The sequence below is a fragment of the Stegodyphus dumicola genome, chromosome 8 (assembly GCF_044657685.1).
Source record: "Stegodyphus dumicola isolate Sdum_Otavi_A_Nest chromosome 8, ASM4465768v1".
Classification (NCBI taxonomy): Eukaryota; Metazoa; Arthropoda; class Arachnida; order Araneae; family Eresidae; genus Stegodyphus; species Stegodyphus dumicola.
This window is the reverse complement of record NC_140775.1, coordinates 30,451,230-30,477,139: the sequence shown is the minus strand read 5'-3', so window position 1 is coordinate 30,477,139 and position 25,910 is coordinate 30,451,230. Positions and strand designations below refer to the sequence as shown.

At 32.4% G+C, this 25,910-nt stretch overlaps 1 protein-coding gene across 3 annotated transcripts in view; it reads left to right on the top strand.

Annotated features, from left to right (window-relative positions):
* Pbp95 (proximal sequence element A Pbp95) overlaps positions 1 to 23,596 on the top strand; it is a 225,918-nt gene extending 202,322 nt beyond the window's left edge. For 2 of the 3 annotated variants that reach the window (XM_085821708.1, XM_085821707.1), the window contains exon 23: positions 20,399 to 23,596. In XM_085821708.1, coding sequence (XP_085677834.1) covers positions 20,399 to 20,631 — 233 coding nt within the window. In that variant the 3' untranslated portion in view covers positions 20,632 to 23,596. Of the gene's footprint in view, positions 1 to 14,348; positions 14,447 to 20,398 lie in introns of all 3 variants that reach the window. The other variant, XR_015042526.1, reaches the window with a different exon arrangement.
* The last annotated feature ends 2,314 nt before the right edge of the window (positions 23,597 to 25,910 follow it).

Genomic DNA, 25,910 nt, shown 5'->3' with positions numbered 1-25,910 from the left:
GCTCAAAATAAATGCGTATATAAATATAACTACCTAAGATATTTTATACCAGCAGATGATTTTGTGTAGGGAATATTATGAAGATTATTTCTGTAAAAAAATATTTGCCTTCAACACTCATTTTGTTTATAATAATTAATCTCATACTTTAAGCAAATTTTCGACTGGATATTTTTTCTGAAAATATTTAATGAAAGAATCGCCATCTTTATGAGTGATCTATTTTTAGTCAAGGTCACCGTTTATCAGAACATTACATCAGTCAAATGTTTATATTTGTGTTGGGAAGGAAGGGAAAATGCATTGACACAATGTCAGCAGGAAACAGGTAGTCAATCTCCTTTTTCACTCATTCCTTTTGATGTTCTGGTTGTTTAAAAATGCCCAGAACAAGGTATCATACATTAGAAGAAGCCCTTCAAAGATTTTTTGATGAAAAAACAGATGATGATAATGTTAATAATGACCAGAATGAAACTGATATTGTTGTTGTTCCTTCAGAAATTGCAGAAGCTAGTGACGAAGAAAGGAATGGCAATGCTTTAAATAATGATAATGATATTTTACCAAATGATACTGCTGGGGAAGTAGAAATTCACGTAAGAAGTAAGTATCAGTTTTCTAAAAGTAGTTATACTAAAAAGTTTAAAAAGCAGAAGAATGAAATCTTGAAGTGGATAAAAAAGGAACTGTTAGTTATGTCTCAGGAAGAACATGAAGAAAGAGATAGAAGAGAAATTATAAAAGACAAAATACAACGTAAAACTAGTGCACTGATTTTCGATTTTCTTTTTGGTTTAGACATTTACTCTCTTCTCATTGAACAGACAAATATATACGCTCAGCAGGAAAAAAAAAAAAAAAAAAAGAAAAAAAAAACAGAATTTATTGCATTTGAAGCCTATATGAGAAGATTTATTGGAATATTATTGCTTACAGGATATCATTTTTTACCTCAAAAAATGTATTGGTCTTTTGATAAGGACAATTCTGTTCCTGTTGTACGAGAATCGATGTCACGTTTGCAGTACAGGAATATGAAGCCAAATTTGCATTTGACAATAGTCAAATTGACAATACTGATAAATTATATGAGGTGAAACCATATCTAAACTTACTAAATATCGCCACTTTTTTTATTACTGGAAATATACTCTTTTAGATTTCAGATGCGAGAATGTATTATTCCTTGTGCAAACTCCTATTGAGAGTTTAGAATTAGCCAGAAATAGATCAGCAACAGGAAGACCTAGTAAATTCAGCATTCAAAAACCATTGCATGGAGATGGTAGACATTTTATCATAAAGTCTATTGATAACAAAAGACTGTTGTAAAGAGTACCATAGCCAGACTGTTTATAGATGCAAAGTATGTAATGTAGCTTTACATCATGATCGTAATCAAGCTTTTCATGCTTGAATCTTTCAATTGAAATAATCTGTATTTGTAAAAGAAATACATTGTATATTTTAACATTAAATTAATTACAAGTACAGTGATTTGTAGATTTATAAAACGTTATACAGCTAAAAAGTAATCCTGCCCTCCACTCGAAAGAAACATCACAGAGTACAATCCTACTCACTAAACATCCGTAGTCTTATTCCGCTGACGTTGCGCGAATGCAACACTCGCGTTTTCCACAGGTAAGAGCATTTTTTTTTATTTTCAATGTAAATTTATGTTATAAATGCTTAATTTAATATTTGTTATTATTTTCATGAGAAAAGAAACATTCCATGTAGTTCTGGCGGTTAATGGGTTAAGGGAACAAAGGACGTTCAAATTTCTAAATATGCTTCATGAAGTCAAAATTTTTCAAATTTCATTTTTTATTCCCCAAAATAAAGAGAAAGTGATGTATGTAAGTGATGTATACGTAAAAAAGTTTTTAAATTGCAATGAATTTTAAATATTTTATAAAGAATTCTTGCTGTAGACATAGACATTTAAATGCTTTTAAAAGGCATATCATTTAAATGCTTTTAAAAGGCATATCATTTAAATGCTTTTAAAAGGCATTTAAATAACTGACACATTATGCTTTCCAGACGTTTCTCGCACATTTCAGCCAACGAATTTATTTTATTTTTTACTGTAGAAATGGCAACCGGTATATTATTCTTTCCTTGAATGGCAACAGCAGCTGCTTTCAGCTTTGTTTATATTGATCTTATATTTATTTATTTCAGCCCTTAGTGAAATGAGGGGTGCAAGCAAGAAAAAAAGATCGTCGGTATTCGGAGGCGTATTTAAAATTTGGTTTCATACTCGGTGCATAAACCGTCAACTTCTGTCTTTTATGCCAATAACGCCTGACCAACGAATCAATGAAACTAGGTCGTCTTGAGGCACATTTGAAGGCGAAACATATTGCTGATATTAATTCAGATTTGAATTATTTTCCCACTTTAACGAAAAATTTTAAAAAAGAGTCATTTTAAAGTCTCTATTTACTGCTTATAATGCAACTGTTAATCGTGCTTTTGAGGTTATTCATCAAATTTCATTACTCATTGCTTAATCTGGGAAAAGTCGTACTATAGCGGAGAATTTAATCAAACTATCAATATCAGCATATAAAACTGCTCTAGAAAAAGGTGACAGAGATGTTAAAGCTATGCTACTAAATAACAATACTGTTTGCATAAGAAAGATGAAATGAGTGAGGATATTGAAAACAACTTGTTGAAAAGCTGAAAATAAGAAAATTTTCGGTGGATGAACCAACTTTGAGAGACAGTTAGGCCGTACTTGTAACTTATGTAAGATATGTTCATAAAGGGGATTTTGCCGAAGAAATGTTCTTCTGTAAATCATTAGAAAGCACCATTACCTCCAAAGATATTTATAGTAAGCTAAAAAATTACTTAGATATAAAAAATATGCCAATAAAAATGTAATACATCTTGTACTGCAGATGGTACTCCTAATATGATGGTTGAAAAATAAAATAAAGCACGGAATAAGAGAAAGGGTTGCTTAAAATTGATAAAAGATGAGAATCCAGAAATGCTTCTTGTGCATTGTGTTATTCATAGAAAAAACCTTATAGCTAAAAGCAATTCTCCTGTTCCAAATGAAGTACTAAATTCAGTTATAATGTGTATTAATGCTATTTAAGTTAGGGCCAAATGTGAACATATTTTTAAGTTATTTTATGAAGAACAAAATGAAGACTATATGAGACTTATACTTCACACTGAAGTAAGAAGGTTGTCGAAAGGGAACTGCTTGGAAAGATTTATGGAACTATTTGATACTCTTAGTTATGTTTTAAGCGACAAACCTGAAATGAAAAATCCATTAACGGATAATAACAAGGCAATTGTGAGTTATATAGCCAATATCTTATTATATTGTGAGTTATTTAGCCGAAAAATTAAATATATCAAATAAACAACTTATGTCGATGCAAAAGCAAATAAAACTTATGTCGATGCAAAAGGAAGATATTTGCTTTCATTATCTTTATTGAATTATGTCAGGCATATACTACTAACCACAAAAATTTTGAAAAGTTTCATTGGCTCCAAAAATGTGACGCGACTACCACTGTACTTGTCATTGGTGATCATCTGAAAATTTTATCGGCTGATTTAAGGGTTTATATAACTTAAAATGAATTAATTTCCCAACTTGGATGATGCAGCCAATGCTAGTGGATTTGACCATGACCTTCGAGAGAGAGAAGGCCATGACATTTTATAAACATGCTGGAGCTTTCCGTCCGATGTTGTTGTCGGAAAGTCATCTGGATTTTTTAATTTTCGTCGGAAATATAACTTTATCATGTTGCTTAGTTAATTAAAATACCTGAAAGAAAGGAGGCTTTATATACATTATTTTCTTTAGCTTTTTAGGCTTTTTACAGATATTTTAATTAACTTTGTGCATAAATATAATTGAAAAAAAACGAAGAACAAAAGAAAATTTTGCAAAATTTTAAACGCTGTTTGAACATTGACACAGTCACGATAAATTGAGAAGGGGTTCTTAAGATAATAATTAATATTTTACCTAGGCTCAAGTATTAATTTATTTGCTTTTCAAAGCAAAATATATAACCATCAACTTCTATATCTCCAACGTATGTAAATGAAATACTATATAAATTATCTAATAAATGTGATAAAAAATATTTCATACAAGAAACATAAATCTTAGAACAAAAAAGACCTTCCAACATTCATATTTGAAATGAGATAATATCAGAACAACATACACAACTGGCAAAGAAAAATATATATATAAATGATAATCGTAATTCCCATTATCTAAAAATTTAGAAGCTAAAATATATATACACACCTGCATATGATTGAAAGAAATGGTGTTAAGAAACATCAGCATTACTACTAAATATTATAATCTATAATTATTGCATTTTAATCATATAATATTTAAAAAAACATTAAATTTTACATTAAGTGCAAATTGCAATTCTGTTATTTTTCTCTTGGAATTTGTAATATATCTCTTGGTATGAATACGAATGTTGCAAGTTGTGTTTTTTAATTATTACATTTCAATACATTCCATTTTCATTGCTAATTTTTTACATGCTTGTGATGGCAATAAAATTCATGATAAATGGGAAAAAAACTTTTTGTTGTGTGCTATTTAATGAAGAGCAGATTTAAATGTGCAGTACTTACTTCTTTATATTCAAATATTATTGATTTGAACAAATGAATAAAATGGCCATGAGAATTTGCCATTGTCTAAAACAAGTGTGTATATATATATATATATATATACATATGATCAAAAGAAATGATGTTAAAAATCATCAGCATTGCTGCTAATTATTGTACTTTTAACAGCTTGCTATTTAAAATACACTAAATGATTTTTTATTAATTGGAAATAGTAGTTCTGTTACTTTTTTTTGGTAACTTTCAAACACTGCATAGTTTATGTGTTTTTTTAAATATTGCCAATTGTGTATGTTATCTCATTTCAAATATGAAAATTGGGAGGCTTTTTTTGTTATATAATATTTAGTTATGTTTCTTGTATGAAGTATTTTTTATCACATTTATTAGCTAATTTATATAGTATTTCATTTACATACATTGGGGATATAGAAGTTGATAGTTATATATTTTGCTTTGAAAAGCGAATAAATTAATACTTGAGCCTAGGTAAAATATTAATTATTATCTTAAGAACTCCTTTTCCAATTTATCATGACAGTGTCAATTTTCAATCAGTGTTTAAATTTTTGCAAAATTTTCATTTGTTCTTCGTTTTTTTTTTTTTTTTTTTTCTTCAATTATATTTATGCACAACGTTAATTAAAATATCTGTAAAAAGCCTAAAAAGCTAAGGAAAATAATGTATATAAAGACTGCTTTCTTTTAGCTATTTTAATTAACTAAGCAACATGATAAAGTGATATTTCCAACGAAAATTTAAAAATCCAGATGACTTTCCAACAATAACATCGGACGGAAAGCTCCGCCATGTTTATAAAGTGTCATGGCCTTCTCCCTCTTGAAGGTCGCGATTTGACTGATATTTCAAATATGCAGTAAAAAGAAGAACTCGCAGAAATGCAAAATGATGAGTCAATTAAAACTTTATTTAATTTAAAATAAGCTATGACATAGCTTTGTGAGGAAACCAGAATCAGATATCCAAATGCAACAAAATTTGCAAGAGAACTATTGTTACCGTTTCCATCTTCATATTTTGCTGAATGTGGATTTAGTTCCATAAATGTTTTGCTGCTAAAAAAAAAGAATCGGTCGGGTATAATTAAACCGGGAGACTTGAGACTCAAGTTATCTTAATTGCAACCTGAGATAAAATTTCTTTGCAGCAAATATCAAGCATAAGGAACTCGCTAAATTTAAATAATAAAAATTACTAATACTTAACATAATATTAAAAAGAAACTTTCACTAAAATGAGTTTGTTCTTGAATTTCAGTTCTCCATGTTTTGAAAGTTCACTTACTGTCTTTGCTCAGTAAATTTCGTAGTCATTTCTTCCTAAAAGCTATCATTCAAGTTTCTTTGGTGAACATTTCAAGTTTTAAGTATTAAAAATTATGTATATGCTAGGGAGAGCTTAAGAATTTTGCAGAGGATTAGGTGGGGCATGGCACAAAAAGGTTGGGAAACACTGCCTTAGATAATCTCTACGACTTACTAGTTACAAAAATAGTGTAAGCCATTCACAAAGCATGTCGTTTGAAATCTGTAAAGGCAAGACACTTCATATCCTGGTGGTCACTATAGCTTAACACAGATAGAAGCAGAGTTCAAGCACTTCGCAGAAAAGCACAATCCACAGTAGATCCATATCTACGATAACTCAAAATGGTAACATACAACAAAGCCAGAGCTTTATATAAAAGAAAAATTAAAGATGCCAAGTTAATCTCATGGAGAACTTACTGTAGTAATGTCACCAAAGCCTTTGGACCTGCTCAAAAGATAACATATAACAAGGTGTTTCGTCTTACGACCCTTATGCCTATGGTGAATAGCACTGCCTCATCCAACATCAAAGTGATCAGTGCGATCATAAATGCAGTTTTTCCTTATGATGATGAAGAGGATTTGTTAGGGGAGCAAGAGGAAGTGAGAAAAACCTACAGTAGGAAATTTCGCCAAGCTACCAGAAGAGACGAACCCACTCCTATGCAAATGGAAGTGGATAACATCATACGTACTCTGGCACACAAAAAAGCCCCAGTTCTGGATGGAATTGATAATATCATCATTAGAGAGCTACACTGGGAATTCCCAAAACTATTCTTCGGGGTCATTTCAGCTTGCTGGAAACATCAGCACTTTCCTAAAAATATGAAGTTGGCAGAAGTAGCGTTATTTCTAAAATCTGGCAAAACTCCCGCAGAACCTTCATCTTACAGGCCAGTCTGTCTACTGCCAGCGCATGGTTAAGGTATTGGAAAGAGTAATTCTTTCTAGACTGGACTTCTTCCTGCAAAGGAACAATGCCCTTCATCCCAACCAATATGGATTCCGAATGGGCAACTCAACTGAGCATGCCTAAAAGACTTCATGGCCACTATCCAACAGAACAAAGATAACAATTTGCACTTACTGGCAATAGCCATTGACATCAAGGGAGCCTTTGATTCCCTTTGGTGGCCAGACGTAATAACTTTGCTGCACAACATGGCCTGCCCAACAGCTATTATTACCATCCTTCACTCGTACCTTCAAGAACGAAGTGTACAAGTAACATCAGACAGCAGCATTTATATCAAAAATGTCTTTAGAGGGTGCCCACAGGGGTCATGCCTTGGACCAACCCTGTGGAATATAGTGGCAAACTCGACATTTCGTCAGTTTGAGAGTGTAGAATATGCTCAAATCATGTCCTATGCTAATTGTTGTAGGATTTTATGCTAGTTGTTGTAGGAAGCAGCAGTCTCGAAATGAGATCTCAGTACTGTGTTGATCTGTTCTCCCGATGGGTGATTGCACATAAGCTTCAGATTTCGGCAGAGAAAACTAAAGCTTTACTCATAGGACGCAGCAGGCAGCTTAGACGCAACCCAAGCATTAAACTCCATAGGATACTGGTAAAATGTTTCCCCCAATTGAAATATCTTGGGCTATTACTTGACAACAGACTCTCCTGGGTGCCACATGTCAGGAATCTTAAGACTCGAATTAGCATCCTAAGCAACAACATGAGACACATGACTTCGCATAAATGGGGTATCTCATCTAAGGTACTAAAAATTTGGCATAGAAACATTGCAGAAAGAGTAATAACTTATGGAGCAGCAATCTGATATGGTGAACTTACCTCTCGTATGAGAAGATCCTTGCTTTCTATTCAGAGACGATAGCTACTTCAAGTATGCAGGGCCTACCGTACCACGTCAACACTAGCCCTACAACAACTGGCAGGAATTCCTCCTGTAGATTTGATAGTAAAAAGGGAGGCAGCTATCATAAGGGTTACCAAGCTGGGTCAAACTTCAACACTCTAGGGTCATAGTTATCACCATTCAGACTACGAGGAGCAAAACATCTGAAATAACTTTCATCCAGCAGCTTTTAATCTCTCCGACGGTATCAGCATAAACGGCGAACTAATTCAGAGCAACAGCAATAACGTTTTCACAGATGGCTCCAAAACGGAGAATGGCATGAGCAGCACCTTCTGTAGACTGGAAAATGGAGTTGTAACATTCGAGTGGAAAAGGAAACTAGGCTTGAACAACTCGGTATACCAAGCAGAGCTTCTATCTATCAGTGCTGCAATTAGATATGCGAACACATGTCAACAGGAGAAGTTCTCCATACTCAGTGATTTGGCATCAAGTCTGGCGGCTATCACAGGTCAAAACAGCCGGAGTCCTTTGGTATACCAAATTCAGAAACAGCTTCTGGCAATGCCTATTTTGAAAAGACCTACTTTAAAATGCGTTCCCGCTCATACAGGGATTCAAGGCAATGAAGCCTCTGACCTACTGGCGAAACAGGCAGCCAACTGCACGGATATATTAGAAAGACCAACTAAAATTCCTTGGTCTCACATTAAGCGAACAACTTTGACAAGTCTGCTACAAAATTGGCAAACTTTTCTTGATCTAGTAGAGAAATATGTTCAAAGTGTATAAAAATAATTTAAGTACGGTACAAAGTCCGAAATCCAGAGTCATCGGGACTTCAGCGATTCCGGATTTGGGATATTTCTGGATATTAGATCAGCAGTTTAAATCTAGTAAGATGGCATGTAGAAATTATAAAATTAAAAATATGAAATTGTAATTTATGAAATAATGAAGTATTTATGATCTAAAGGATATGAAAATTTACAAAAAAAGCTTAATAATTATTTGTTTACCTTATTAAACATTTCTGTCAATGTAAGTTGTTTAAGTTGCTTCCTTTTTTTATGCTAATACTTTCTCTTTAATTCTGTAGACACACATAATCTCTTGTTCAAAGTTCTACTGTTGAAGTCCTGTAATTACTGTGTCGAAAATTCCGACTAACTTGTCAATTGAAATGTTTTCGTTCTTATAAACATGCGGTGATGAAAGGAAATATAATAAATAATGATTCCCCAGGTTGGCATTAGATCAACGATGTATCTATGTGGAATGTTTCGGTTTGAGATGTGTGCCAAGCAGATACACAGCAATAAATGAGCCAAACTACTGATCATACAAATTTATGCTAAAATGATTGTTTCTTCAATAGCAGGGTATTTTATTTAGTGAAGTGAAATTAAGAATCAGGACTCTTCAAATGTTTTATTATGCGTGGAGGGGGGAATCAAATGTGCATGCATTTAAAGCCTATGAGAAAAACGTTTTTAGTGGTTTTGAGGCCCAGATTTTAGATCATTCCGGATAATGGAGGTCCAGATTTCGGACTTTGTACCATATTTGATTTTGATGTAATGATGTAATGTAACTGTCAATTCACAGGTGTTGGTGAATTTGCTTATAAATTAAAAAGTCACAATAAAAGTAAATGTAACAAGGGAAAGAGTTTATATTGATAACCTTTGTTAGTATAATCTAACCTGTACTGTAATTTCTTGGAATAAGATAATACTAATGCATTATCGTAGAATTAATACAGGGTTATTCAAAAAGAAAGAGCAGATTGGTCTCCAGATATCACTCCTTGCGATTTTTATCTCTGGGGTTACATAAAAGAGCGTGTTTTTATCCCTTCTATGCCTGACACTCTTGAAGATCTATGACATCAAATTATTGAAGCAGTGAATTCGATAACCAAAGACCAGAAAACCTTAAATTAAATCCCCCTCTAAAAATTGCAAATAAATACATTCAGATTCATTTATTAATAGGTTTCTTATGGTAGGTGCTGCACTAAGCTTATCATCCTTCTAATAGGATCAAGTCATACATATTAGAGCACAAGCTTTATGTGATAATACATTCTCTTTAATTCTATAAACAGACATAATTTCTTGTTCAGTTACAAAGTTCCGCTGTTCAAGTCCTATAATTGCTGTGTCGAGAATACCGACTAATTTGTCAATTGAAATTTTTTCGTTTTCAATAACCTCTGTCACTTTCTTCGCTATCGAAAGCGAATTATAATGACGAGGAATTTGATTTAAACCATATCAAAGAGGGAGTACATCGAGATGAAATACTACATTTAGTACGGAATTATAAGCCAAATAAAATAAAAACATCTGCTCTGAAGATAAGGATAGTGCTGACAGATCAACTTCCAATTCATTGCGCACCACGGCGTTAAAGATAAACAAAGTTTAGATAAACAAACGTTAAAGTTTAGATAAACAAAGGATATGCCTTTATTAATTTTTTTGATGCAATTCCACTTTTTGTTTAATAGACTTCGAAACATACTTTCGCTTTCTAGATCTTTTACATATTAGTAAATATATATCAGAAATTCTATTTAACATAATTGAAAGTTCAAGCTTACTTTTATAAAATTGCTCTAACAGTCTGCAAAAAATAATAAGCCAAATCCAATTCGAAGATTAAGGAACAACGCAATCTGCAGCATTAACTGAATTAGATAATTTTAGCTTAGCTTATACCGTCCGTTATACATTAAACACACATTCGTAAACGTATTTTGCGCACACGCATATTCGCAGCTGTAAAGGTCTTACGTGCATGCGTCACTGCGACGCATGCGCAGAAAGTTTGTAGCTTTGAGGTCAGGATTATAGATCATTCCGGATTATGGGTGTCCGAATTAACGATTTTTGACTGTAACTATCTAATTTAATTATTTGTAAGTAACTGCTCACCCTTAGAAGTTATCTCTGCTTGAAACAAGTCATTGCCTTTCATTAATCCTTACTGTGGCAGGGTTCGTACGGTCCTTAAAAGTCCTTAATTTTTTCAAAAATGGTTTTTGGTCTTTAAAAGTCCTTAATTTTGGCCAAAATGAAATAAACGGTCCTTAATTTTGCTCATTTGACATTTCTTATCATTTCTAATGATTGCCATTATAAGTGTGAATTACGATTTCTCATGAATATGGAATTAAAATTACACGGCTCTTAACCAATCTGTTGGCGAATTTGCGTTAAAAAAAAAAAAAAAAAACAGCTACCCCAACGAAAGTGTCGGTGTCTGATTGGCTATTCACCCAATTTTTCAAAACAGGTGTTATCCATAAATTTAGGCAGATTGTGACGAAAGCGTGAAGCCGGAAGTTGTTTAAGAGGCGAAAGTGATGATGAAGGTGCTCGATAAAAAAAAAGGGGGAGAATTCTGAAAATATTTGCCAAAATTAGAGCAATCCCAGCCTGGAAGGCCACAACCCTTCTGACGCCAATAGGAACGAGATGCCTGGAAAGTGCATTTTCAATAAACTGTGGCTTCATCAAGCTGACTACAAAGACTGGATATTGATGGATGGCAATCCTTAAATGTGGTCTTTGTCTGAAACAAAGTGAAATTTCTAGCATGGGAGAGTCAGCGCTGAAAATTCACATGAAAATTAAGTTTCGTTTTATCATTTCAATTTGTTTTTACACGGTTTTGCTTAGCTTAATTTCTGTGTTTGTTTCAATTAAGCCATAAATTAATTTTTTATCACCTTCTACGAAGTTTACTCTTTTTTGCACATACTATATGTATGGGATATCGGGATTGTGAGTTTATTTCTGCAGAGGGTCTGTTATCGATTTCGCGGGAAATCTGTTAGCTCCATTTCGATTGATTTTAGGTCGCCAAGGGCAAATTCGATAACGCTAGCCGAGAAAATGTGAAGTTCGGAAATACGTTTTGAAGCTTCAATAGACAATTAAGTATTTGGTTTAAACCTATGTTGTTGATAGTAATGCATAATTTTTGCTAATGGCGATACAATTATTAGTTGAAAATAACTAATTAAAAATGTTTTAATATTTTTAAAGCTGAAAACAACTAATTGAAACTAATTTTCCTGAATTAACTAGACGCAAAATTAACTTTCATGAATTACTAGTTATTGGGTAGAAGTTTAATTGAAAATATACATTCCGTATTATATATATATATATATATATATATATATATATATATATATTTATACAGTACAAAGTCCGAGGTCTGGACTCGTCGATCCCAGATTTGAGATTTTTCCGGATATTAGATCATTTTAAATCTACTAAGATGGCACGTACAAATTAGAAAATTGAAAATATGAAATCGTGATTTATGAAATAATGAAACATTTATGATTTAAAGGGTATCAAAATTTACAAAAGAAAAGAGCTTAATATTTATATGTTTACTTTATTAAACATTGCTTTCAATGTGAGTTGTTTGATTTGTTTTCTCTGCTAATACTTTAGACTAATACTATAGACATATAATTTCTTGTTCAGTTATTAAGTTCCATTGTTCAAGTCCTGTAATTGCTGTGTCGAGAATTCCGAATAACTTGTTAATCAAAATTTTTTCTCATTCAGTAACCTCTCTGTTACTTTCTTCACTATCGGTAGCTGTATTTTCTGGATTTAAAACCATCCTACAGATTTCGCCCTCCGTTAATTGATTGATGATTGGGCATTGTCATCGCAATGAAAAACTGCTGTTTAACTTCGCTAAATTCTGCCACCTGGTGCGGCCATGCGAGCTCTGGCGCTGGTTCTGGCTTTATGTGAATAACAAATCAGTTATTCTTAATTCAAATAGCACTAAATATAATCGTTTGTCCTATGAGTATCATTAACAAAATCTATTTTTAGCATAAGGAAAGAAATTTCTGCTAAATCTCCCCTTGTCAACATTTTAGCGCATTAAACTTAAATCTGTAATCGGATAATACTCTGTTATTTGGCGTCGCTGCATGATTCGTCACTCAAGTTGTCATCCGTTGATAAACATGCGATGATGAAAGCAAAGTACAATAAATAATGATTCGCGATTTCGGCATCAAGGATATAAAATATTAATTGGTGTAAAATTAACAAATGTTTCGGTTTGAGATTATGCCAAGCAGATACGCAGCTATGGAGTCAAGTTACTAATCACACAAATTTATACTAAAATAATTATTTCTTCAATAATGAGATATTTTATTTAGCGCCAAACTGAGATTAAGAATCGGAATTTCCGGCATGTTTTTTTTTATGATGAGGAAAAAAAATCTAATGCGCGTGCGTAAAGCATACCCCTTCCCTTCAAAAAAGCCCTAAAAAATTGGTTGGTGGTGGCTTTGAGGTCCGGATTTTAGATCATTCCAGATATTGCATGTCCAGATCTCGGACTTTGTACTGTACATATATACACATACATCTTTCAAAATATAACTTACCAGTATGGATTCACTCTTTTAAAATAATTCTACTTTAATTAACTTAGGAGATAATATAATCAATTAATCAGTATTGCTTAGGAAATAAATTATATATATATATAGTAAAAAATGTATATTTTCACTATGCAAGTATTCACTGTGACAAGTAATCTTATCTTGTCACGTGAACAGGCCTCTGTGGAAAGGGGCTTCTCTGTAAATAAAGCAATTGAAATTGAAAATTTAAGTGACTCATCATACATTTTTCAACGCACAGTATTTGATTACATAAAATTTTCTGGAGGTGTTCTTAATATCGAAATTAATAAAGAAATGAGATCAGCAGCAGCTTCTGCAAGAAGTGGAGTTCGTTATTTAGAAGTTTAGTATTTAGAAGAACAAGAATCTTTAACTAAATCTGAAAATTCAAAGAGGAAAAGAAATATTATTGAGGAAGAAATTTGATTATATGAAGCAGAAGAACAAATTTCTTCAAAGGGACATTAAAGATGTTAATGAAGAAGTAGATGCTTTAGCAGATGAAGCTGAGACCAGCATGAACATTGATTTGTTTATCAAAGCAAATGAACTTAGAAGAATAGTTAAAGAAAAGGAAATAGACATAAATAAATTAGATGTTAAAATAGCTGAAAAGATTTCAGGTTTAAAAAAGGCACAAATGTTGTGTATCTTTTATTGTACAGTTTATTATTCTGGTATCTTTCAAAAAACCAAGGAAATAAGTTGTATGTTTACAAATCAGTTATTTTAATCTGCAAAATAATCTTACATTGTGATTATAATAGTAGTTGACTGTGTTTAAATAAATATCAAATAAGTTAAATAATAATCATGTAAATCTCTAAAATAGTGACTGTTATTAGTGTAAAATACACTTATACATGTTTTTCAAGAAATTATGTCTCTAATTTAATGTTATCTACTACAATTTTCAAAATTGTTTTATGGTAAGTATTAAATTGAATTTAATAATAGTGCATAATACACACTTCTGTTAGTTTCTTAAAGTGAAATTACAAGCATGAAGTCGGTTGTATGGATAATTGCTTTATTCTATTCATTTTTTTGTTTGCTTATAGGTCCTTAATTTTTTCTTTGATGGTCCTTAAAAGTCCTTAATTTTCATGTAAGGAAATGTGTACGAATCCTGTGTGGTCGCAAGATACAGCTCAAAAATGTAAAAATTAACGTCAAACTTCTTCTTTGTAGCTAGTGAAACTTAAAATAATATAAAATATCTTATCACCTCTAGTGCTTTAGTAGTTTAATAAAACCTTAAAGTATCCAGGAACTCTGCTTACTGGGTTAATCTAGCACTGGGTTACTACCCCAGGAAATCTACATGGAGCCAGTGGCGTAAATAAGGGTATGCAAAGAATGCCGTCGCATAAGGGTCTGAAAGCTTAGAGGGCCCTTGAATGTCCTGCTAAACTAAATTTATATGTTTAAACCTATAAGATGACGGATTCTTTTATATACCAGGTGGCCATAATTAATCTGACAGTGCTCACAGTGTTCTGTAGCGCGATCTATTTGCGAGAATGACGCCACATTTTGTAGGAAGATTAAACAAGACAAGGGACAAAGGATTCCGCAACAAAAACAAATTAGTTCCAAAAGTCACTGCTAGGGGAATATTTGGCGCTGTGTAATAGAAAATAGTGAAATAACAAATGCAAATTAATACGGAATAAAATTACCTTTTATTATGCACATTTTCTGATTTAGTTTAAGTGCAATATGGCAACACTTTTAAAAAAGCGTAAAATCTACATAAACACCGATAAAGTCTTGTGATTTGCAATATCAGGTACGCTGAGCAGAAGAAGAAGTTCTTTATTCAAATTTCATGTTACATCCATTCGCACAGTGCCAGCTGCTTGGGTTTTAAAAGGCAATGTGTTACGTTTCGAATCAATCGGATTGAAAGTTTATTTGCAATGTCTCCTTCTTTAGTCGAGCGTGCGTTACTGGTCAAATTCTTTTACCTCAACCAGTGCAACGCGCCAGCCGCTCTTCATGCTTTTAGAACGCACAAAAAATGCGTAAAGGTAATGGTCCTGTGTAAGTTAATGGGCTAAAAGCAATGGTTGCGATGTTTGAGAAAACAGGTTCTCTGAAGGTTCAGTCAGGCAGAGGACGAAAACCAGTACCAAAAGATACAATCTAAGCAGTTGCCACGGCGATTGTCGACAGAGGACCAGACAATATTGCTGCCACCTCTAGCGCTCATGGAGTAGCTCGGAAAATGGATATGCCTTACAGTACGGTATGGAAAATCTTAAGAAAGATTATCAACTTCTATCCGTACAAGATTAGCCGTGTACAGGAGTTACTGTACCCTGACCATGATAAGCGATTGACTTTTGCTCTCACCTTTCTGGCCAGAATGCAGGTGGATGATGCTTGGTCGTGGAAAATCTTATGGGGAGGCAAGGCCCACTTTTACCTGAATGGAACTGCGAATACGCAGAACTGCCGAATTTGGGATGACAAACCACCACATGCAGTCACAGCGATTCCCTTACATTCACTAAAGGTAACTGTTTGGTGTGGGTTCACAGCGGAATTTATCGTAGGTCCATTCTTCTATGAGAACATTATCCCGACAGGACCAGAAACCTGTTCTGTTACCGGAGAGAAATATCGCCACTTGTTGAACAGCTTTGTCATTCCGGCACTTCAGCAAAGACAATGCCTGGAGGAAATCATTTTCATGCAAGATGGAGCCCCTCCACACATTGCTGTACCGGTGCAACAGATGCTATGACAGAAATTCACAACAGAAAGAGTCATTAGCCGCTACTTTCCAACTGCATGGCCACCTCGGTCGCCTGATCTTACCCCGTGCGACTTCTGCTATGGGGTTACCTTAAGTCCAAGGTCTATCAAGGAGTGGTCCAGGACCTGGCTACGTTGAAGGATAACATATAATGGATTGTACGGGAAATTCCTGCAGACATGTTACTTTCTACTGTTGTGCATACTGTTCACAGAATGCAATATGTGGTCCACAACAACGGCAGCCACATTGAACCTCATTTGAATGCAAAATAAAAGGTAATTTCTGTATTGATTTGCACTTGTTAACACTCTATTTTCTATTACACGGCACCAAATATACCCCTAGCGGTGACTTTTGGAACTAATTTATTTTTTTTGCGGAATCCTTCGTCCGCCATCTTGTTTAATCTTCGTACAAAATGTGGCGTCATTCTCGCAAATAGATCATGCTATAGAACACTGTGAGCACTGTCATTTTAATTATGGCCACCCGGTATATAATAGAATCCGTCTTTTAAATTTCCAGGGGCCCTCTGCGTCATATGACACAGGGGCTCTTGGAAGCAGACAAAAAAAAAAAAAAAAAAAAAACTGAATTCAGTGTTACATACACCAAAACTTAACTGAATAGAAAGCAAAAAAGCTATATGTGTTTTATTTTGATTCTCTTCTAGAGGAGAGCTTTCGCCATGCAAACTGTATAGTGGTTAGTGTCGCTGACTGCCGTGCCGAAGGGTCCGGTTTCGAATCTCGGAGATGGGATGGCATGGATGTTTGTAGTGTCGGTGTGGCATGGTGGCAGTCTAAATATGCGGCTAGCCAAAGTCCTCTGGTGTGGCAGAAAGAAGATCTTTGGAACAGAAGAATTATAAAATGTTCCAGAAAATATTTCGGCATGAAATCACTGAAGAAGGCAAACTATCATAAAATAGGTGACGAAAGGTCAGACAATATTCCAACTGCTCTTAGAGATGTAAAAAATGAAAGTTATTCATCTGATTTTGGTCATTATCCAGAAATTCTTACAAAGAATAAGAAAGGATTTATTTTAAAATTTGGCCTTTCTAGGCCAAAAGATATCAATTTTCCCCAAAATGAAGACAGCAGATCATTTTCTTCTGTTCATTATACAGTGATTAATAACTCCCTAAAATAAAGTATTAGAGACAGATTTTGTTATTCACTTGAACTTAACAAAGACTATTGCGAACCATGTTGGTTAATTTCAAATAAGGACAGATGTGGTCGACAGGAATACAGCACTGGCAAACGTTACCCATAAGGAAAAAAAAAAAGCGCGAGAGAAGTTCTCATTATATCGCAAGCTCTACTGAAAAGAAAAATTGGGAAGCAAATGGCTGTATTGCTCAAATATGGAAAAAATCTGTAAAGGATGAAATCGATTTCAGTTAGTTTAAGAGACAATGGTTACATACAAATAGCTAATTTTTTACCTGATGTCAAATTATTGGAAGACGTTGTGATGAATGACGTTGTAGAGACATTAGGTGTTTTTTGAAAGCAGGAGAGATGAAAAATGAGAAAAGCCCTCGCCAGGACTCGAACCACGGACCTCTCGAATACGTGCTGATCATTACATCACGTAGGCATGCCAAGAAGGCGGGACAAATACCTTACATATTACCTTTTTAAGGGGCTACTGGAGGTTAGGGGACCCAATCACCAAGTCCTGGTGCTGAAGAATCATCATCCACCACCATTTTAGTTCGGGCACCACTGTAGAGACATTAGTTTTTTTGCTTGAAAGCAGGAGAGATGAAAAATGAGCAATGCTCTCGCTGGGACTCGAAACACAGACCTCTAGACCACTACATCACTACATCACAAACACAAACCACTACTGACCACTACATCACAAACACAAACCACTACTGACCACTACATCACAAAGTCATGCCAAGAAGGCTGGAGAAATACCTTAACGTTATAAAAATGCTCTCAAGCACTGTTAAATATTTGAATTCTGCTACATAAAATGAGTTAATTGATTGTTTAAGTAGAATTTGTTTGAAAACAAAGCTTTTGGATGAAATTAAAAATTATCTTTGTTTATTTCTTTGTATGAATATCGTGTACAAAGTAATCGCAATCAGGAAAAACTTCGGCTATCAAATTTCAATGGAAATATCTATTTTGACCATTCCCGAATCTACCTGGGGCCCCCCAGCGGCCGAGCACTAAAGTTGCTAAACACTGGTAGTTCGGTCCAAGGTTCCAACCCCCCCCCCGAACGGCCTAGCTGCATGGGCATTCGTAGTTTTCCCGATGTGTAACGTGTATACGAACCAGTTTCCCTTAAAAAAAACTCCACGAAGGCACCCCTTCCCCTAGGAAGGTGGCCCTTGAGGCTTTGCAGTAATCTCATGAACCAAACCGAATCCATTTTGTATGGGGGGGATGGCATTACGTCTGTACGTACAGACAAAATAATCTTTTTTTCCAAAATGGATTCATAAGGGATTTTTTCCTCGACACTTGTATGTTCGCATGTACGTATGCAGCATTAAAATTTTGCACATGGGGCTGCTATAATATCCATTTGTGAACTTCTCTTTTTTATTGCAGTTGGCAGTGTACATCTGCATATATATATCACTCCCTTACCCCGGCCTTTATTTTCACAATCGTTGGTCGTAGTCATATTTGCCCATTGCAGAAGTAAAAAAAGATAATTTTCGGCAAATAATGAAAATTAACTTTTCATTCGGTCTCCCGATTCCTATACTTATACTTGGGAAAGATTTGTACTCGTTATGAAAAAATTAATTAGAAGAAGTTTGACTCCTGTGCGAAAAAAATGGCTGGGATATTTAATTCAAAATTTTCAATTTTTGATGTCATTTTCAACTTGCCTTGAGGCCCACCAGCGGCGAGCGGTAAAGATGCTGAACACAGGTAGTTCGATCCGAGGTTCAAATCCCGCGAACGGGCTGGCTGCATGGGTGTTTTCGTGGTTTTCCCCATGTGTAACGTGCATACGAGCCAGTTTCCCTTAGAAAGTTCTCCACGAAGGCATCCCTCCCTTTAGGCAGATATCCCTCATGTGCTTTGCCATAATTAAATAATCCAATCCAATTCAATCAACTTGCCTTGAGAGATCGAATAATTAAGTTAAAATTATTCGAGGAAATAACGTTAAATGAAATGCAGCAAAAAGTGTGTGTAATTTAATAGGCGATACAAGGAAGTCATGTGTGTCCATATCAGATTTTTAACTATTAATCCTAATCTTATAAAAATCATTATCAAAATGTTGGCTCCTGGAAACCTCGATTTGGGGGCGGGGGTTAATACTGTAAATTTATTTAGGGGTACAAGAATTTCTTTTGCATAGGGGCCCTAGAATTCTAGTTACGCCACTGCATGGAGCTACAACATAACTGTGTCAGGCAGATAGAGCATAACTAACTTTCAAAACTTGCCAACTGTGCCTACATCAGGCTTTCAGGTCTGTTCTGATCAGCAGGTTTATCTCTAAACAAGCAGTAGTGGTTGCGACAGTCAATCTTGTGTTAGGAATCATGCTGATTACGATTTTACTTCTCATTTTAACCTATGCCATTTGACATAAAATTTGCCTGCTATTTATTAAATCTCCAGACTGAGCAAGTATGTGATGAAATGAGACATCAAAGAAAAAATCAGCATAAAATTAACTATTAGTAAAACATAAATAAAATGCCATTAATCTTTTTTCAAATATGTCCAACAGTTATAAGTGTAAAATATTTAATGTTACTTGACAAATTTTATAGAGTTTATTCTCAAATTTTTTTTATAATTATGTCTAATTTTTTTTTATAATGCATCATACTTATAAATCAAGTTTATTCTTAATATGGTATTACAAAAGTGAAGTTCAGCCATAGTTAATATCCTTAATTGAATTTGATGATAGGTCTTTAATTTTTTTCATTAATTGTCCTTAAAAGTAGGTCCTTAGAAGTACTTAATTTCCACGTGCAGAAATGTGTATGAACCCTATATTAGGTACTAGTGAAATAAATCGTTGATCTTCATATTGCTAGCGGATCTATTTCCAGTTATAACATGAAAGCTCACATGAGAGATTGCAATAATTCCTGATATATCTTGAATATTTATTTAAACATGCTAAATCAAAATTGGATGTGAAGTATTGGGATTCTGATTTATTTAAACAAGAAAGGAACTATATGGATAAGTATTAGGCATGTACTTTTATTAGAAGGTTTAAAAGTATATTTACTGAACATTAGAGGTGACATGCATCAATATTTTAATGGTCTAAGTTATATAACTAAAATGTTTTAATATAATATTTTAATTAAAGGTTTTATTACAGGAGAAAATATTGAGCAGTCATCTGATGTAGAAATTGTTGTGAAAGAGGAACTCTCTGAATCTGATATAGAGATGTCTGTTCCTCAGTCAACATCAACCCCAAAGGTTTTCCAGTCAAAATCAACCTCAAGAGTTTTCCAGTCAGCATTTAGCCCAGAAATTTCCCAGACTACATTAAGAAGAAGTCAGCGATTAAGTGCTTTAAACAGAAAATCATATAAATTTTTATCTTAAATGCATAAAAGTATGTTATACTGTCACTGTTATTTAAAAATTTGTATATATTTAAAAGCTTTATTCAATAAAAAAGATTCTATAAGGCAATAACAGTTATAAAAAATTTGGATGAAAGCAGAGGAAATATTTTATTTTATTTATTTATCCCCTCTCCCCCCCCCTTTTTTTTTTTTTTTTTTTTTGCAAGGGAAAAATTTGCTTTTGCAGGAAATTTAGAGGATGATAGGTAAGATTGGCAGAGCCATTATTGATGGATTGTTAATGAAACAAATAGAATTTTGTATTGTGGAGAGATGTCTTTAATGATATATAACACTATCAATATATGCAATAAATCATATTGCTTAATAATAATTACCACTTAAAATTGTTTTACATAAGATATAAAATTCTTACAGCAACAAGATATCATTTACTGCATATACACTCACATTATGTAGATTAAAAAGTGACATGTATGTCCAATCATCTTCTAGGAATACATGTAAGAATTTATGCATCCTAATTATATAATCATAGAACGTTTCTAAAAGATTACAAGAATAAGTACCTGTTAAAGTTTTATCTTATATAATGTTACAGTATAAAATGTTTTCAAGAAACAGACTATGAAGGTTTTGGTTATATGGCAACATTTAATAAAAATCCCATTGCTCTAGAAAATACAAAGTTAGCTGTAATATATTTAAGAGAGATTTGATGTCTTCGTACTACCTCTATTATTTAAAAAATATTTTCTTACTAGCAGCTTCACTGCCAGCCTTCATCTGGCTTTTAAATGTACGGAAAAAATGGCTGAAGGGAATACCAAACGTTAAATTTAAAAACTGTGTAGAATTTTACTTTGCAGAACAACTTCATAAAAAAAAGTTATTACATATAACAAAATTACAATGAAATAAGCAATATCCCTTAATACAAATATTAATTATCCTAATAAATAAATTAACCAACTTTCTGTTGAAGAAAACAAATCATGCAAAACTTTGCAATATCTTACAAACAGTGAAATAAGCAAAAAATAACATGAAAGCAACTCAAAAAACATAAAATTCCGCTCAGAATTTTACTCTACAGAACAACTTTATGAAAAAAAATCAATAAAAATGTATTATATATATATATAAATGACAATGAAATATGCCATTCTCTTAAAAACAGTGAAGTAAGAAATACGATGAAAAATTGTTGCCAAACCCATATTTCTAAAAGAATGAAACTATTCAAAATGATGCAATTTCATCAAAAATCTATCAACAACAATAAGACAGGAAAATTGTTGCCAAAATCACAGTTTTAAAGATGTGAGAAGTGTACTTGGAAGCTTCATTTAAAATTTTTTTTAAAAATACAAAATATTATCATTTTTCCAAAATTCTTTTTGTAAAAGCATTCGCAAGGATAAAAGTTTAACGTGTCCAAAAATCAAAGAAAAATAAACTGTACATTTTTAAAAATAAATTTTTTTTTAGAAAAAATCCCGTTGAAAAGGTGTTAAGCTCCCTTTGTTTTAATAAATTCGTATTTAATTGATTTATTGAAACACGAAATTTATTTTAAGTTCATAAAATAGCTAAGTGCCTATGTTTCATGACGATGTGAAAATGGAGGGTGTAGAGTAAAATCTCACTTTCCTATAGCCCATTATGTCACAAAATGACGCGCTTTTGTCACAAAACATAAAATAAAAAAAATTCTAATTTGAATTTGGAAAAAATCGCTTCGAGTTGCACTGGCTCTTGTCTAGATGCACCTATGTACTAAATTTTGTAGCCGTGGGTCTATTAGCTTACGGGCAGCGGGAACGAAAGACGCACACACACACACAGAGACAGACTCTTCTTTTATTATATGTAGAGATAAGAGTTCCTCCCTAAATTTTTGTATATAAATTGTGGTTTTATAGAATTATTATTAGTAACAACTAATCATAATGTTATAAACATGCTAAAATATATTTCATGTTTTTTAGAAATATGTAAAAAAAAATGTTTTTGCAAATCTGTAATGTTTTAAAAGTTATAGTGTATTTTAAGACAGGAATGGGAATTTTTAGTTTTTCTGATTCACTGTAAACATGCATACTTATCTAAAAAGTAAGTATGATTTCCTCTTTCATTTCAACAAAAAAAAAAAAAAAAAAAAAAAAAAAAAAAAAACAGAAATCTATTTATTACATGAACATGTAGATCCAGGACATAAAGAATACAGTTTTACTTTGTTGTCTGAGTGTAGATTTTATCTACTGCTAAAGGTCATTATTCCCGATTACATTTATATATAATGATGTATGGGTTTACAGATACTAATTCGTATTTAATTGATTTATTGAAACACGAAATTTATTTTAAGTTCATAAAATAGCTAAGTGCCTATGTTTCATGACGATGTGAAAATGGAGGGTGTAGAGTAAAATCTCACTTTCCTATAGCCCATTATGTCACAAAATGACGCGCTTTTGTCACAAAACATAAAATAAAAAAAATTCTAATTTGAATTTGGAAAAAATCGCTTCGAGTTGCACTGGCTCTTGTCTAGATGCACCTATGTACTAAATTTTGTAGCCGTGGGTCTATTAGCTTACGGGCAGCGGGAACGAAAGACGCACACACACACACAGAGACAGACTCTTCTTTTATTATATGTAGAGATAAGAGTTCCTCCCTAAATTTTTGTATATAAATTGTGGTTTTATAGAATTATTATTAGTAACAACTAATCATAATGTTATAAACATGCTAAAATATATTTCATGTTTTTTAGAAATATGTAAAAAAAAATGTTTTTGCAAATCTGTAATGTTTTAAAAGTTATAGTGTATTTTAAGACAGGAATGGGAATTTTTAGTTTTTCTGATTCACTGTAAACATGCATACTTATCTAAAAAGTAAGTATGATTTCCTCTTTCATTTCAACAAAAAAAAAAAAAAAAAAAAAAAAAAAAAAAAAAAAAAAACAGAAATCTATTTATTACATGAACATGTAGATCCAGGACATAAAGAATACAGTTTTACTTTGTTGTCTGAGTGTAGATTTTATCTACTGCTAAAGGTCATTATTCCCGATTACATTTATATATAATGATGTATGGGTTTACAGATACTAAAATATTTGCATTTACTTTAAAGGTACTGTTGCATGCTAGAATTCTGTAGAGACATTTAAATAACTAGGCCAAATGAACAAGTGATCTTATTTATTTCAATAAAGACTTACTTTATTCAAACTATTTAAATAGTTTTAAATAAGGAGTTAAAAAGAAATGAACAAGATTCTGCTTAACATGTGAGGAATATTTCAGATCACTGAAACCTTTCACATAGCAGTTTTACGGCAGTACTGACTTAAGTTCAGTACAAAAACACTTGCATGAGTGCTATGAATTAAATTCAAGCTTCAATGCAGCCTCGTGTATATGGATTTGCTGAAGAAGGAGAATCAGCGCTTCTAGGATTTTTCAGAAAAAACCACTCTTAAAACTTTAAAAAAATGCATTTTCTTGAAACTTCCAGAATGTCTTCAGCATGGGGACAAAAATTATCACAAAGGCCGTGCAGGCCATATCTACTACTCTGCTTAAGCTGTCTATACAATTCCAATGTAAGTGTATTCAGAATTGCAAGTCCTACAAAACCATACATGAAACAGACGCGAAAAGAAAAACACAAATGCAAAATTAAATTATTCACTAATGAAGCATAAAATTACTGCACAAAATGCATTAAAGAAGTAAATTAATAAATGAAAAAAAAAAAAAAAAAAAAGACAAATGTGTAACAAGTTAAAAATACACAAAAGCAAATAATGAATGTGTAATCAACATTATTATTAAGTAAAATAAATAATTTAAATATGATAAAAAGTTAATATGGGTCATCTGCAAAGATGAGTTACATTTTAACACATTTGCATTTAGTTTTTCTTTTTGAAAAGCCATATATATTGTAAGAACTTGAGGAAACAGAAGTAAATTAAAATTGTCAAACAGACAGCAAAGTAGGCGTATGATTTATTGATTACCATTTATTTTTGTTGTCTTAAAATAACTAGTATGAACTGCTATTATTTTAATAATTTATGAATTATCAAAATTTGTAAAATATTAATGTGTTTTATACCCCTTCTTTTGTTTAGATAAAGAAACTGTACATCTTTTCTTGAATGAGAATTTGTTGTTCAGTTGCCATCATATAAAAAGCTTTTAAAGACTGAAATGTGTTTATAAACCTGAAATATTAAATGTATGAGATTTGTTCTTAATGTTAAAAGGTCACATAATTATATTTTTTTGTCTGGACATTATCTAGTCCTTAATATTATTGGGATATTAAATGTGTAATTAAAAAAGGTTTTGTAAATATTACTACTGCTATTTGAAACTAAGGGAAAATTCCTTTTTCTTCATAAAGCACACATTTAATCCAACTTAATTTAAATAATTTGTATATTTGTGGCTTTTGCTCTGTTTATAGTTTCATCTTAGAATATACCTTGATTTACTGTGAGTAATTTTTCCCCCCTCCCATCTGAATAATATACCTTTTATTGCATTCCGAATTTTATAAGCAAAATAACGTTTCTTACCTGCTAAGCATTAAGTATGTGTGGATGGTATTAAGTATGTATGCTAAACATTAAGTAAATGTATTAAGCATTAAGTATGTGTCAATGTATATTTCTTATCTGCTAAGCATTAAGTCATCTGAAATTAAAATTTTATTATTCTTTGTTTCTAGCAAAAAAAAATTTTGAACTGTGACAAGTAAAATATGTCTCAAGACTATAATTGTGTTTTATCAAAAATAAATCTGTTATCTTAAATGTAGAAGAATTGATAAACTAGTTTATAACCGCAGATGGGGAAACAAAATAGTTGAATATGGAAGAATGTAACTTTTCTGATAAAATTACATTTCTAATGATTTGAGAACTATCCCCGAATCTATTTTAAAAGTTCATATCTGAATAAAATTTAAATGTGCAGCTTTATTTTTGTATCTGTTTAATCTACCATGGAAATATACATAAGAATGAACCTCTACTTTGAAAATATGCTAGAGATGAAAGTGTTTGAAAATTTTTGTAAAATGATAAAATGTGAATATTTTCAGCATGATTAAATTTCAAAGAGATTTTATGAGAATTGTCACTTTACATTATTTTTGTATTAGACAAAAACACTGCTAAATTTTAAAAAAATGTTCAATGTTGTAATTTTTTAAAAATTGTAATAAATGATTTTAAGAATATATGTATAATTTAAAATTTTCCTTCTG